The sequence below is a fragment of the Chrysochloris asiatica genome, unplaced genomic scaffold (assembly GCF_000296735.1).
Source record: "Chrysochloris asiatica unplaced genomic scaffold, ChrAsi1.0 scaffold00108, whole genome shotgun sequence".
NCBI classification, from domain to species: Eukaryota; Metazoa; Chordata; class Mammalia; order Afrosoricida; family Chrysochloridae; genus Chrysochloris; species Chrysochloris asiatica.
Genome location: NW_006408626.1, coordinates 1,002,263 through 1,016,215, shown reverse-complemented (window position 1 = coordinate 1,016,215; position 13,953 = coordinate 1,002,263). Strand labels below are relative to the sequence as shown.

Here is a 13,953-nt window from a genome sequence, read left to right as displayed (position 1 = left end):
TAGCACTTAACAACAACAGAAAAGATGATATTAACTGTATAACAGGTATTCAGATGATGTATTTGTGAAAATGTGTATGTAAAATAATCTCTGTAATTTCAATTATATTTTCCCATTGACTTGTTCTCAAATTCCAGACATCTTTCAATTTGATTCTTAGTTTGTTTCTAATTATCAGTGGGTCTGTAATTATCAGTGGCAGCTAACTATTTACTTCACTATTCTGCACCTATTTGAATCTAGATTTGCTCAAGTTCTGTTTCTATGTTTAAAGGAAGCAAGACAAAACAAAACACTTAGTTTACCCAAGTGGTTAATGTTTATACTAATTGTCTTGATTTGGGTAGAAGTTTTTATATTAGTTTTTCTTATAATGGGCATTATTATCTAGTTTTCTACTTGAACTTTAGAAGAGATGGACCTAAAAATTTCTAGATTTTTAACAGATATTGTCAATGCTGTATTTTAAAAAACATAAAACAACAAATGAAGTGCTTTAAGTTTGAAGTATTAGCAAATCAAAATATTTTCTATGACTCTATTTACTTTCACTTCATTGTTTCTTTGCACCATGTCAATAGTATTATAGCTTAGGCTTATGGAAAATGGCAAGGGACCTAAACAGTTGGAAATATGAGAAGAAAAAAAATGCAATTCTATTATTTCTGAAACAGCAATATGGAAGTATTCAGCAGCCATTTGGGAATTGGCCACCAAGAGACACATTAGATATTTTGACACACTCAAGCTATTCTATGAACATGGAAAAATCTCAGCTCTCCACTACAGTTTAGGGTTTTAACATAAGGTTGACATAATCATAATATATACGAGTCTCATGCATATTAATCTGTGGATGCTACTAAAGGATAAGCTTTAAAATGTTCTTTTTGTTTTAGTGTTCAAGTTATAGTGATAAACATTTAATCAATCACAAGTTTTAGAGTCCTGGTGTGGCACTGTGGGCTAATGCGTCAGACTACAAAGTCGTTTGAACTGCAAGGTTGATGGTTCAAGCTTACCAGTCGCTCCTTGGAAACCCTATACCGGGTCGCTGCAGGTGGGAATCAACTCAATGGCACTTAACAACAACAATCTCTCTATATCTATAGATGCACAAATTTATCTAGAAATCAAATTATCTAAGGTCTGCTTTGGTCTTAAACTTTATTTTCTTAATGCATCTTCTTTTAACTTACAGGTAGAACTTCAACTTTTGCTTCCTGATTTCTAACATTCTTGGATATCACCCATTCTGTTGATATTGAAATATTTTAAATTTAGTTTCTGAGATAAAAAACATATCTGAGTTTTTTAAATGTCATGGTCTATTTGAGTTTAGGAGTGAGTTATAGTAGTTTCTGGCATAAAAGTGAATTTTATTATTTGAAAAAGTAGTTAAAAGCACTGACAGAAAATATAACAGACAATGAAGAAATGGTTAAACATCAATGATTTTGTGAGCTATTTTGAAAAACGCAAGTACTATATGAACAATGTTATTAGTGTTCCAGAATCTGCACCTTGTTTATAGTTAGTTCATGTACAAACTGCAAATGTAACAGTTTCCTAAAGACCCCATACGGTAACGTATATTTCTTGGTAGTGTTTACCCTTTTAATCATATGTGTTTAGTGTTGTAAATCCCTCTTGTGTGACATCATCATAGTGACATGGCCCAAATTTAGCAAACAATGCTCACCATCAGATTATCACATTCTGTATCAGTGAGGCCTGAATACTGCTGTGCCAAACATTCATGGAAGATGAAGGTCTCCATCAAACATGGCACCACACTATCTTTACTGACGTTATTGTAATAAATAGGCTTGCATTTACCAAGTAGTTAAGGTGCAAAGACTAAACCAACAGAACTGTTATTGTTATAAATGTTTTTATAAATATGAATATGCATGTATGATGTCATGACTAAATCTTTGAGAGCTTTAGTTCTCTGAATGGAAAGTCTAATCTTATTGTTAACTAAGAAGAATTGACCCTCTCAGGCAAGATATTGAGAATTATCAATTGTTAAATAAACTGTAGTTACATTTCATGAAAAATCCTCTTCTACTCTTTATTTTGAAAAATTAAATTCCTTTGTTAAGAAAAAAGACAAACTTTATTCCTAAGCCAAAACTTTGTGAATAGATAACATATGATGGACCTAAATCAACTGTCATTTCAAAGACCATTTCTCAGGTATCAGATTTCTATGGATAATTTCAGTTGTAAACTCTGAAAAACTGAATTTGCTAAAAGAATCCTGAAAATTAAGACCTTTGTCCATAAAAATGTTTAAACAAAGGAAGAGGCACAGTCAATTGAGAGACCCTGTACTTTTAGGCAAGTCAGTCTACTTTAGCAAAGACAATAGAATGTTGTCGTAAATCTTCTTTCTCATCCAAATTTCAGACTGACTTACTGCAGAAAGCATCTGTAGCAGTCGCAGATTTTCTCAGTAGAGGAAATCAGGAATGCCAAAGGAAGGAGATGTCACTCCCAGAGGGATCAGACTTTGCAGGCATCTCCTAGAACTTTCTTATTGGGTCTGTGTCTCTTCCTTACCTATCACCTGGTTTCTGACTAGTTCACATTTGGCTTGACAGAGTTGCTATGAATGTGTAGTTCCTATAACCAAGCTCTTCCTGTGGCTTTCTTCCACAGAAACAAGAATCAGTGTTTTTCAAGATGGAGCCCGGTTTGGCTGTTGGAAATGCTCTAGCAGAGAGAAGGGGATAGTGGAATGAAGTAGATGAAGTGCCAGATTATAGATAGCATGAAAAAGTACTTTGGGAACTGAAAGGTTTTTTATTTTGATAGAGATATGGAAGATGAAACAGGAGACATTATGAAGATATAAAAATATTTTCTTATAAGCTCTGAGATCAAATGCTATGTCTTACATTCGTTTTTCATAACCCTGAAGAGAAGAGAGTCCACCGTAAAAGATGCTCAGTAAATGGTTACCAAATGGGACACTGATTTTAAAGAAACTGAAGACAAAAATCCCAGTCTTATATAGTCCAATTTGAACTGTATATTCAGTCAGAGGAATTTAGCAACCATTATTTTAGTCATACTCAATCTCATTTTATTTTTATTTCTACAGGTTAATAATCGCTTTTTACAGTAGCCTCTTCTCAGTTTTAAACAACTTTATGGTTTTACTATGATAACTTGAAAATAAATGAATCTTTTATGTCACAGAATAATAAAGAAAAAAACAAACAAACAACCAAATGCTCCTGGCAGTTCCCCAAGACTTCCCTTCTAAGTGTATTCTTTCCTTATTCATTGGTAGAATAAAGCACATTGACTTTCTCTTAGATTTATTCCTGCCAGTTTGAAAGTACTTTATGAGCTTTTCTTACTCTATTCTTTGGGTCTAGGACACATCAATCTTATTTTAAAAATTAGTCAAAGATTTATAGTTTTTGGAATAACTGAATTGGAATGATTATAATTTTGGTTCAATTAAATGATCATAATCAAGTTAAAGGCCATCATTCGTTGGTTGCTAAGGCTTTGTCTCAATTTGTCTACACATATTTTTATTTTTTAAATCTTCCTCTGGTCTTTTCTTAAAGGTCCTCTGATAGTGATAGTTCCTTATTTCTCCTTCATGACCCCTTTCAACCAGCACAGTGTCTGGGAACCTTGTCTAACACCAGGCCTTCTTACAGCACCTGCATAATTCTGTGCTTTAGTTAGTATTATGACATTGCTGTTGTTAAGTGCTGTGAAGTCGGTTTTGACTCATAACAACCCTGTATAGGCTTTCCTAGGAGTGACAGGTGAATTTGAACTGCCAACCTTGCAGTTCAAACTGAACTTGTGGTCCAGTGTTTATCCTACAGGGCCACACCAGGACTTAAATTAGTCTTACCTGATTTTCTCCACATTGCATTTTGACCTCCTTGAGGGAGGTCACCCAATAAAATTTTGTATCCTTTGGTAGCGGTTTAAAAATGTAGACTGATTTTACACAATCTCACTGAATGGTGAATTATACAAAAGAATGAATGCATGGAGATGCTCAATGTCATTTTATACTGGGTTTGATCAATTCACAAAGAGGTGAATGGTCTTAAAAAATGCTAGTTTTAAAACTACAAATCTAAGTTCATTTCCCTCCAACAACAAATCTCTTAAATATTGTTAACCTAGTAAAACATAAAGGAACATTTCAAAATGCAAGAGTGTCCAGGTTTCTATCAAGAATTTCTACTTCTTGGTAGAAATTTTGGAGTCAATGCTTAATTAAGGAAAATTTAAATAAAAGCCCAGATCAACCTTGCACCATCCAATACTTGGAAGGAGGACATGAACCAGTGCAAATGGGAACCTCTGATACTTCGACACATAACTTTACCACCACCTCAAGGATTTTAAATCGGAGAGTCAAATAGGGAGATTTTGAGATAAAATCCTTACGTGGTCAATGAACAAGGAAACATCAAAAGTTAAAAAGACAAGGTAAAAACTTGCATGCATGGATTTCTTGTCAATAAGGAAATCAAAAAGTTACTAAATCATTATACTCTCCTTGTAATCATAGAAGTTCTGGTGTGGTACTGTGGGTTAATGCACTGGACTACAAGGTGGTTTGAACTGCAAGGTCAGTGGTTCAAGCTCACCAGCCGCTCCTCGGAAGCCCTATACAGGATTGCTATGAGTCGGAACTGACTCAACGGCACTTAACAACAATCATAGGTAGTGAACAAAATACTCAATCTAATGCCTTCAATTTACTTATGTCTTAGACTGGTCAGTTGATGTAGTTAATAATATTAGTCACAGCAGGACTGATTGGTTCCTATTTTGTATCAACACTACATTTTGTGTGCAACAAATGTACATTATAATCATGTAACTCGAATAGAACCTTATCCGAAAATACATTTGTTTTAGCTCAACTTGGACTTCTCTACTTTTAATATTAAAAAAGTAAATTATTCCATGATCTAAGCTACAGGGGACAATTTAACCAAGATAGGAGGAGTGTATTTTGCTTTAAAATACCACTTGCCACTTATAATGTTTATAATGACTGTTTTGTGACTTAACTATAAGTTTGTTTAGCTATTCTATTTAAAAATATAGAACTAAAGGTGTGTGACGACAACATAATATCACTAAGAACACCAAGGCAAAATACATTTTAGTTATTAAAATAACACCTATAAAGGATAATAATCCATATTAATTTTATATTTCAGATTGATGATTTTGAGCTGTAATTTTATTTACTTTGTAAGAAATGATTAAAACATTGTAATAGTGACTAAATTTTTTTAATGAAATATTTCTTTTTACTTCATTAGAATTACAGAAACTTTCTAAGATTTTTTGTCCCTATCTGAACAAAAATACAAATATGATTTTAATACAAAATATATCTCTGTATGCAAAAAAAAATCCTTTTTATTTAAAGTTTGCTAAATAAATATTCATCTACTTCAGAACTTTGTGTAATGCTCATCAAAATAGTGGTATACTGTGACCGAAGATCATTAATAATGTAAAAATTCACTTAGCTGGTCAATCTACTGGAAAAACAACACAACTAAATCAGTAGCATGCATCCTTAAGTATTCAGACTTTCTGAGTTTTGTCATTGGTAACTCTGAATATGCACAGAATTACTTTTCTATGAGCAAATAGTAATAATGGTGACACCTCTCCCCCAATTTCTCTATATGAAGTCCAGTAGATCTTCTTCTAAAGGATATCCATGTGAGTGCCTCTAACTCTCTGATCTGATCTAAACACTACCCAAATATTGAAAACATTTTCCTGACAAGATAGGTAAATTTATAAAATGTTAACCTATTCATGGAGAAATGAAAAGATCTTAACATTTATAACTTGGGTAATTAATACTAACACTAAAACTGACAGGAGAGTGTAAATTAACCAATTATCTAGAGTTGGCAATAGAAACCCAAGTAGTAACCTTGAGAATGTTCTTCTCACCAAGGATATTACTATCTCTTAAAATATTTGTCAGATGTAAAAATTAATTCAGTATCAAGATCTAAGGAATAGGAACAGACAGCTAGAAAAACAAAGGCCAAGTTTTTTGTCAAAAAAAAGGTCCCTTTATAAGAAGAGCTGCAACACATGGTTATGACACTGTGCTCTATAGGCAAAAAGATATAGGATATATCTTGTCAAAAAACAAAATCAAAAACAAGAAGATTAGTAAAAATAAAACTTTTGAAAGGTTCTTTATGTGATACAGACATTCTCTATGTCCTTTAATTCTTACAAACAGTACTAAGTATTTTTATGATATAATCAGTCATTGGCATGTGCTGTTTCCTTCTATCCTCAAATGGGATTTATATAAAGTATTACAGTGTATGGCAGTGCTGCTCAATAGAAATGTAAAGAGAGCCTCACAAGCCTTCAATTTTCTAGCAGCCATATTAAAAAATGGTTTCAAAAGGTGAAATTAATTTTAATAACTTAAAGCCAAAGTAACTGAAATATTATTTCAATGTGAAATTGATATAAAATAATAATAATGAATTTTACTTTTTTTTGGTACTAAGTTTTCAAAATCTAGTGTTTATTTTATAGTTAAAGTAGGTGTCAATCAGAGGAGCCATGAAGTGCTTCATCACCCCATTTGGTTAGTGGCTACCATATTGAACAGTCTAGGACTAGAGGGCCATTATTTTCCCTCAAAGACTTGGAAACACTACATGTATTTTCTTACTTAAACCTTTCATCAGTGCACACTTGTTTACAGACAGTTTGATTAACGTGTTAGTTGAAGACTTCATAAACCTGACATAGAGCTATACAGAATTAATTATTTTAGATAAGAACAACTCTCAGGGGTTCAGCAATTTCCGAGTTCAGTCACCAGCCAACTCTTCTGCTTTGTTTAATGTACTAAGGATTGCTCCACTGGTATATGGCTAAATCCCTGCAATAGTTGAGGAACATATTACAATAATTACAAATTGAAAAACAAAAAGTCTCAATACAGAACTATCCTGTACTTACAAACCATTAAATGGACTGTTACTAAAGAAACTCAGGGTTCACTGTTTCAGTGACTTATTCTTCATTTGATCTAAATGATTGTCCCAAAGACATTATTTAAAAAAAAAATAAAAAAGGAAAAATCAGTTTTAGACAAATCTGGAATCCATGACATGAGCAGCTGGCATTGACAAACCACTGATGAAGATGAGTTGATGTATTCAGTGGCATGTAGCACTATGTCATAAGGGGCTTTACAAGAGACACAGGGACGAACATGTGTCAAGACAGTAATACACTCACACAAGATAACGAGTAAGAATATGGCATGGGTACACAGACTGGATGCTTTGGTCATCATAGCAAGTACTCACTTTTTCAGATCATTCTGCTTCCTTTTGGTTTGTGCACGCCACTGGTGCATAGCAGGGAAGAAACCACTTGTGTACAGTGGAAAAAGTATATAACTAATAAAACTGCATTTGACTGAGAAATAATTGTAACACAGCTGTGACTGAATTAATTCCATAAAATCATCAACAAAACAGGTGCACTGAATTGTTATGAATCAGAACTCTCCATTTGCTGATTCATAAATTGGCCAGTATGCAACAAGAATATGATGCATCAAAGAAAACTATATAATCTTCATGCAGTAAAACTGTAACTAGTACCTCAAAAACAGTAAATGCAACATTAGACAGAGATTGAAGAAGGAACTTGGTGCACACAAATGTTCTGAATATGAGAAGACAATAATCACCACAGTTTAAATTTCTAAATAAAAAAGTCAAAAATAGTATTGTGCATGAAAATTTCAGTCAAGTTTAGGCTATAATGGTGATTTTGCAGATCTGAAGAGGATTATTGGAAAACACATAGAAATGCATGGTTTTGGAAAAAAATAATTTTGGGGATTGGAGCTTGCCCTAAATTGTGATGTCCTGAGACCACATGTTGCAGCACAACTGTGCCAATCTCAAATTTAGATAAGTTTTTCAACTGATTTACATGATTTTGTCATTATCGATAATTCCAAATAGTCTTCACCTTTCAACTAACAGTCACCTGAGGAACTGTGGGCTAAATATTTTGGTCATGGGACTCTACAGAAGTCTGATTCTACCCTCAGGTAGCCCCTGTTAAAACACTGTAAATGTTTCCCTATGTAAATTAAGTAAGGAATGGAGAACTTTTCTTTTAAATTACTAGTATATGTCATTAAAAAGAAACATCTCTTCTTTGTGGATGAAACACTAACAACATAAAATTTATCCCAAAGTCCTGCGGATTTGAAATAATTATTTTAGTGATTTAATTTAGATGTGGTATGTTGCTATAAGTTTCACTTACAACTTAGTGTTTAGAATACAATAAAACCACACATGTTAGCAGCAGCTGGAGATGAGATCTGCTGATATTCTAAAAATAAGTTGCCATAATTTAGCTTGTGATATAAATGCCTCCATGAGGACTGTAAATGGACATTTTCCAAATTCTAGACATGCTCATATAATTGGAACGGAATCACTACATTTGCCATTGCATTAGGGGTAACAATGAAATGTTTAAAATAACAGTCTAAATCTAAATTATACTATAAATGCAAGTAAAAACATTTTTAAGACTGGCAGTTCTACAAAGTGGTGATGAGTACATTATACATATTTATGTGGATTTTACAGGGTGTTTCAAAAGTCCCTGAGGACATACAGGATTCACAGTCTCAGCGTGTCTCTGCATACAAATGCAAACTTTTCTTTCTATACTTGTTACAATAAATGCTGAAAATGGCCCTCATGTGTTATAATATAGAAGATATTTTTTTTTGTCAAGGTGACTAAAATGTCACAAATGCCATTTTCTGCATGGGGACTCATGGACTTCTGGCTCATTCCTGTAAATTGGTTATCCACATAAATATGTATAGACATATATGTAGTATGCATAATCACAACATCAATATATTTAACACTTAAGAAAATGTAGGTATTCTACTGGTAAACTGACATATGTATACAATATAACTTGTGTTTATCCACAGGAATTTGAATTTGATTGTTCAAACGTAAGATTAGCTTGTTAGTTCTTTCCCAAAGTTGTTATCAAGACTCCTTTATAAAGAAGCAACATGTTTTACTTGCATGTACATTTTCTCTCTTTAAGCTAAAGTTGAGTAATGAAAATTAATATTCATAAATAAGTAACTAAATTATGGAATTTTTCTTTTTTAATCAATTTTGGTTTTCATTTTATATTTGAATAATTGTTTCAGTGAAACTGTCTTTTCTTTAAAAAATTGGTTCCAGAGTTAATGCTTTTTGTTTTCTAGTTAACAATCACAATGTCTGATATATTAACATATGTCAGCTTCCTACAGCAACCCTATGGGTCTGCCCACCTGTGATGTCATAGTAAGGAGGGGCTTTTCTTCAGCAGACTCCTCCCTCGGTATCTCCTTCATCACCATGGCAACAGCCTTATCTGCCGCCCTAGAGCCTTTTCCCTATAACAGTGAAATCAACAATGACTCGTGTCAGGAGAAATCTTTTAACTTATTATTTATTACAAGATATTCTAATGTTTAAAGAGCAATCCAACATAAATGATGAGATAAGGCTGCTGGAAGTGAATCTTGAGGCTTTTGGCTGAGGAGAAAACACACAAAGTCTGAAAAAAGATTATTTGTAAACTTTTAGTTAGCTGTTTTTTTTTTTTCATCTTTACAGCTGACATATTATATTTAATTTTAACATAGTATTTTATATGTGTAATATATGTTAAGGCAATTTGTAGACAAGACCATAATTTTTGTGGTATCCGTTTAAAAACACTATGATTGCCTATTAAGTTCATTGATAAATTATATAATCCTTAAATAATGGAGAGGACCGTGGGAAATATTGTTTAGGGGTTAAAATCTGGACCTGACTTTCACAGAAGGGTTCTGATGGGTGGTCTCTGGAGTCTGTTATTTTTTTAATGGATTGGGCATAAAAAGAGTAAAAACATAAAAGCTAAGAAAAGCTTCCAGTGGCCTGGCATCACAGGAGTTCCCCCACCTTGTTCTGTGAAGATATTATGATGTTGGTGAAGAAGAAGAAAAAAATTGTACAACTTTTAATGTTTTTGAGACCAAGAAGTGTGAATTCAATCACAGAAATATCTTAATTAAAATCAAACCCTATAAATCAAGTGTTAAGTAAAAGATCATTAACAATGCAGGTAACTGTTGTATTCGGATATATTCCCTACATTGTTTGTCTTACACCACATAATTAAGGATTGTAAAGGGACTGGAGGGCTTTTAGTCTCTTGAGTTTACCAGATTATAACGTTTTTGAGAGAAGAAAAAGGCATAATGAAAAAACAAAACAAAACAAAACAGACCTTTTCAGTACAATTAGAAACAATGTCATACTATGTAAAAATTAAATAATCTTTAAATACTTTCAAAACATACAAAAAAAAAAAAAAAACCTTCCCATTTTCTCAGGTTTCTGGGCATAACTTCCCTGGAGAAAATAATTTTATCCAAAGAGCATGTATGAATATTTGTGTTGTAAATATTCTTAAAATGCAAATGTCATACACAGAAATATCATAGACAAAATACCAAAAAATGGACATATGGGGTCCATTGTCTGAAAAAGGAATTAAGAGCTAGGTTTATTATCAATTCCAGAGATAAATGAATCCTGATAGCTTCTATGCAATGAAAAGAAGAATTACATCATTGTTTTGGGCTTACACAGAGCTTTAAGTATTTAGAAGATTTACATTAGGAAGGAAAACATTGTCCATTTTCTCAGATGTTGCCTTTCTAAAATGCAGTTAGTGACAGTTTTTATTTTCTATGAGAACAAGGAAAAACTTTACATATAGTTACTAGATAGTAAAATGTGTGAATCTGAACCTGTTTATAGTGTCAAAAGTTTGTTTCTTTGGTTTGCTTTGACTTACGAATTAGCATTATTTTTGAATGGCAATGGTATTATTTCCAAGATGGAATATCAAATACTAGTGGTTAATGTCAGCATATACAGTAGTTGTTAATTTATCTGGCAATTCATGACAATTCATGGCAATAATTTTCACTTATGTACTCAGAGGTTTAAATGGCCACAATCCCTTAGATTAACTGACTTCTGGAAGAATAAAGGGAAATTTAATGATTTCTTTTTCACTGCATAACAAATTGGGGTGCATAATGATCCCAGGTTTTTTCTTTAACGAAGCACTGTGAGCTTCCTAAATATAGAGATGCTTATAATTCTTTATTCTGGGAAAATATTTATTATGACACTCTTATACTATTTAACATATTTTCAAAATGTAAAAATTATTTGGATGATACATTGTATACTATAAGGTTAGTACATCTTTACATGTTACACTTATTTACAGATTAAATACACTTTATAACAAAGACTTCTGCAGTTGATTTTTCCCAAAATAGCAAAATCATCTGTGAAGAATTCTTTCCATGCTCTAAGAAGTTCTAATAATATAGCAATAAATAAATTGGCATGCTTATATTTAAATTCCTAAAGTATTTAAAGGAATAAATCTAATGTTACAAGGTATAATTTAAACAAATCATTCAAACTCTGATCTTGGGCTAAGAAAAATAAATATTAATTGATATGCATCTCAAAAACTTCAGGTCAATTTTTCAATATATCAGTGATTTGAAATGCTACCAATCCATAAACTACACATAGATAGATTTTACAAGTGCAACTAGAATAGCTAGAATTAGCAACGGACATGCCATTTCACTAAAACAAAAACAAAAACAAAACAAAACCAAAAATTAGTCCTTTCATGCTGAACTCTAGAACAAAGCAGTGATCAGCTAGAAAGGATGTATAATAAATACATGCGGTGCTTTTTATGTCTTGCAGAAAAAACCCACCAAAGCCAGGGTCAGGTCACTTTTTTGAAGACAGTGCCACTTTTTCTTCAAGGTTACACCTACTACCTGAAAAGAGTCATGACACCCATGTTAGTGCTTACTAGCAACTTTTTTTCTTTATAGTTTTTGGCTTTTGAGATAATACCTTGTGATCCTCACTGTACTACAAGTGTGGTTCAATGCAAGAACCCAATGGGAAGGTCTGTCACAGTGACGTCTCCATGGCTCCAGATATATTGTCTCAAACCACTGCCAGATCAAGTGACTACACTCATAGATCAAAGCAAGATGTCCCTCCAGATTGTATTGTCACCTCCACCTGGTATCTTAAAATCAAGCTGTGTTATTTTTGACTCATCCATTTATCTTGTGGGTTAATGCTTCTAGAATTCAGAACCTGGTTGTTAATTTATCTGGCAATTCATGAAACTGTACAAGGTTTGCTTATCACTAGCTCTGCAGGGCTGACAGTAATACAGACATATGGATTCTTGCTTTCTGTTTTTTGTTTTTTTTTTTGCAGTGGTTTAAAACATTGTAAGAAATATATATGCCTAATTATTTAGACTTCAAGCTCAATTTTCTAAATATAACCACCCCAAAGGGTCAATACTGATCTATTATTTAAAACAACACGAGGACAGCAGAAATAAAACATACACTTAATATATACTCAGGCACATAAATAATTTTGGATTACATTAAGTTTGTATATTTCTTCACACCAACAGAGATGGAATTTTAAAAAGTTGAAATCACATTGTGACACCCTCCAGCAATTATTCCAGGCTATTTATTTTTAAAGATGTAAAAATCATCCCACTTATTTGTTGAAGGAGTCCTAGTAGCACAGTGGTTAAAGCACTCAGTTCTAACTCAAAGGTCAGCAGTTGGAACCCACCAGCTGCACTTTGGGAGAAAGCCTTGGACACCTTACAGGGCAGTTCTGCTGTGCTCTACGGGGTCGCTATGAGTCAGAAATCCCTTGACAGATGAGTGTGTTTTTGGTTGTTTCTTGGGTTTCTTGAGGTATTTTTGACTATTTGGAAAACAATAAGGGGAAACTTCTATGAATTTTTCTTGGTGTATTGCTGTGCAAAATTCTTTGTTTCTGGTATCGTTTTTTCCCCCTTACAAATAAAATACATAAAAAGGTTTTTCTAACAAATAATAAATATTGGGAATAATGTTTCTTTAACTTTCACTATAAGACTAAGGAGCCCTGGTGGTACTATAGGATAAGAACTAGACTGTTAATGGCAACGTTGGTGGTTCAAACCCCCTAGTCTCCAAGGGAGAAAGATGAGGCTGTCTATCTCCATAAAGTTTCGTAGTTTTAGTGTCACTGTGAGTTGGAATTAATTCAATGTCAGTAGGTTGAGCTGATGATAAGACTAAGAGTCCTACTGTACAATAAGCACTGGACTGTTAACTGCCAGATCGGCAATTCAAACCCACCAGCCACTCTTCGGTAACCCTACACCGTGAGTCAGAACTCAGTGGCACTTACCAAGAACAGGTATAAATGAATAAGCATGTGTCAATAACATTTGTTAAGGAAAACCAAATTTGACTGCCTTTTTTTTTTTTTAAACATAGAATACAAGAAAAAGAATATAAAATATTGGAAGTCACAGAACCCTCTCTGGTAGAAATCACAGGATCCTCTCTAGAGGCACCATTCAGATGAGATATTGACTGGCTTCAGACCTAATAAAGGGCCATGCTCTGTTTCACAGGGAGAGGAACTATTTATATGCCAATCATTTTGTGTATTTTTGCTTATTAGATCTTATCTTTGTTATAGAGTTGGTGATACGGAGGCCCAGAGATGATATGATTTGTCCAAGGCCTCAAAGCTAATATGTATTGAGTCAGGACAGAAACCCAGGCTACCTCTGAAGTCTGTGCTCTTCTTTCTCTAACACACAGAATTCAGCCACCTGGCTTAGTGACTCTTGAGAACTCCCTCACAACACCTTCATGGAATGCTGTAATGTGGGTTGTTTATGTTGTTGTTTAGGTGCCATTGAGTC

The 13,953-nt window shown here is 33.3% G+C and overlaps 1 protein-coding gene across 11 annotated transcripts in view; it reads right to left on the bottom strand.

The window, feature by feature from the left end:
• Positions 1–13,953, bottom strand: part of PEX5L (peroxisomal biogenesis factor 5-like) — a 366,277-nt gene that overhangs the window by 149,467 nt on the left and 202,857 nt on the right. For 5 of the 11 annotated variants that reach the window (XM_006867684.1, XM_006867686.1, XM_006867688.1 and 2 more), the window contains one exon: positions 9,401–9,505. The exons of 4 other annotated variants lie outside the window; for them this stretch is intronic. In XM_006867684.1, the coding sequence (XP_006867746.1) occupies positions 9,401–9,505 (105 nt within the window). Of the gene's footprint in view, positions 1–9,400; positions 9,506–11,917; positions 11,984–13,953 lie in introns of all 11 variants that reach the window. 2 more of the 11 variants (XM_006867685.1, XM_006867694.1) reach the window with 1 other exon arrangement.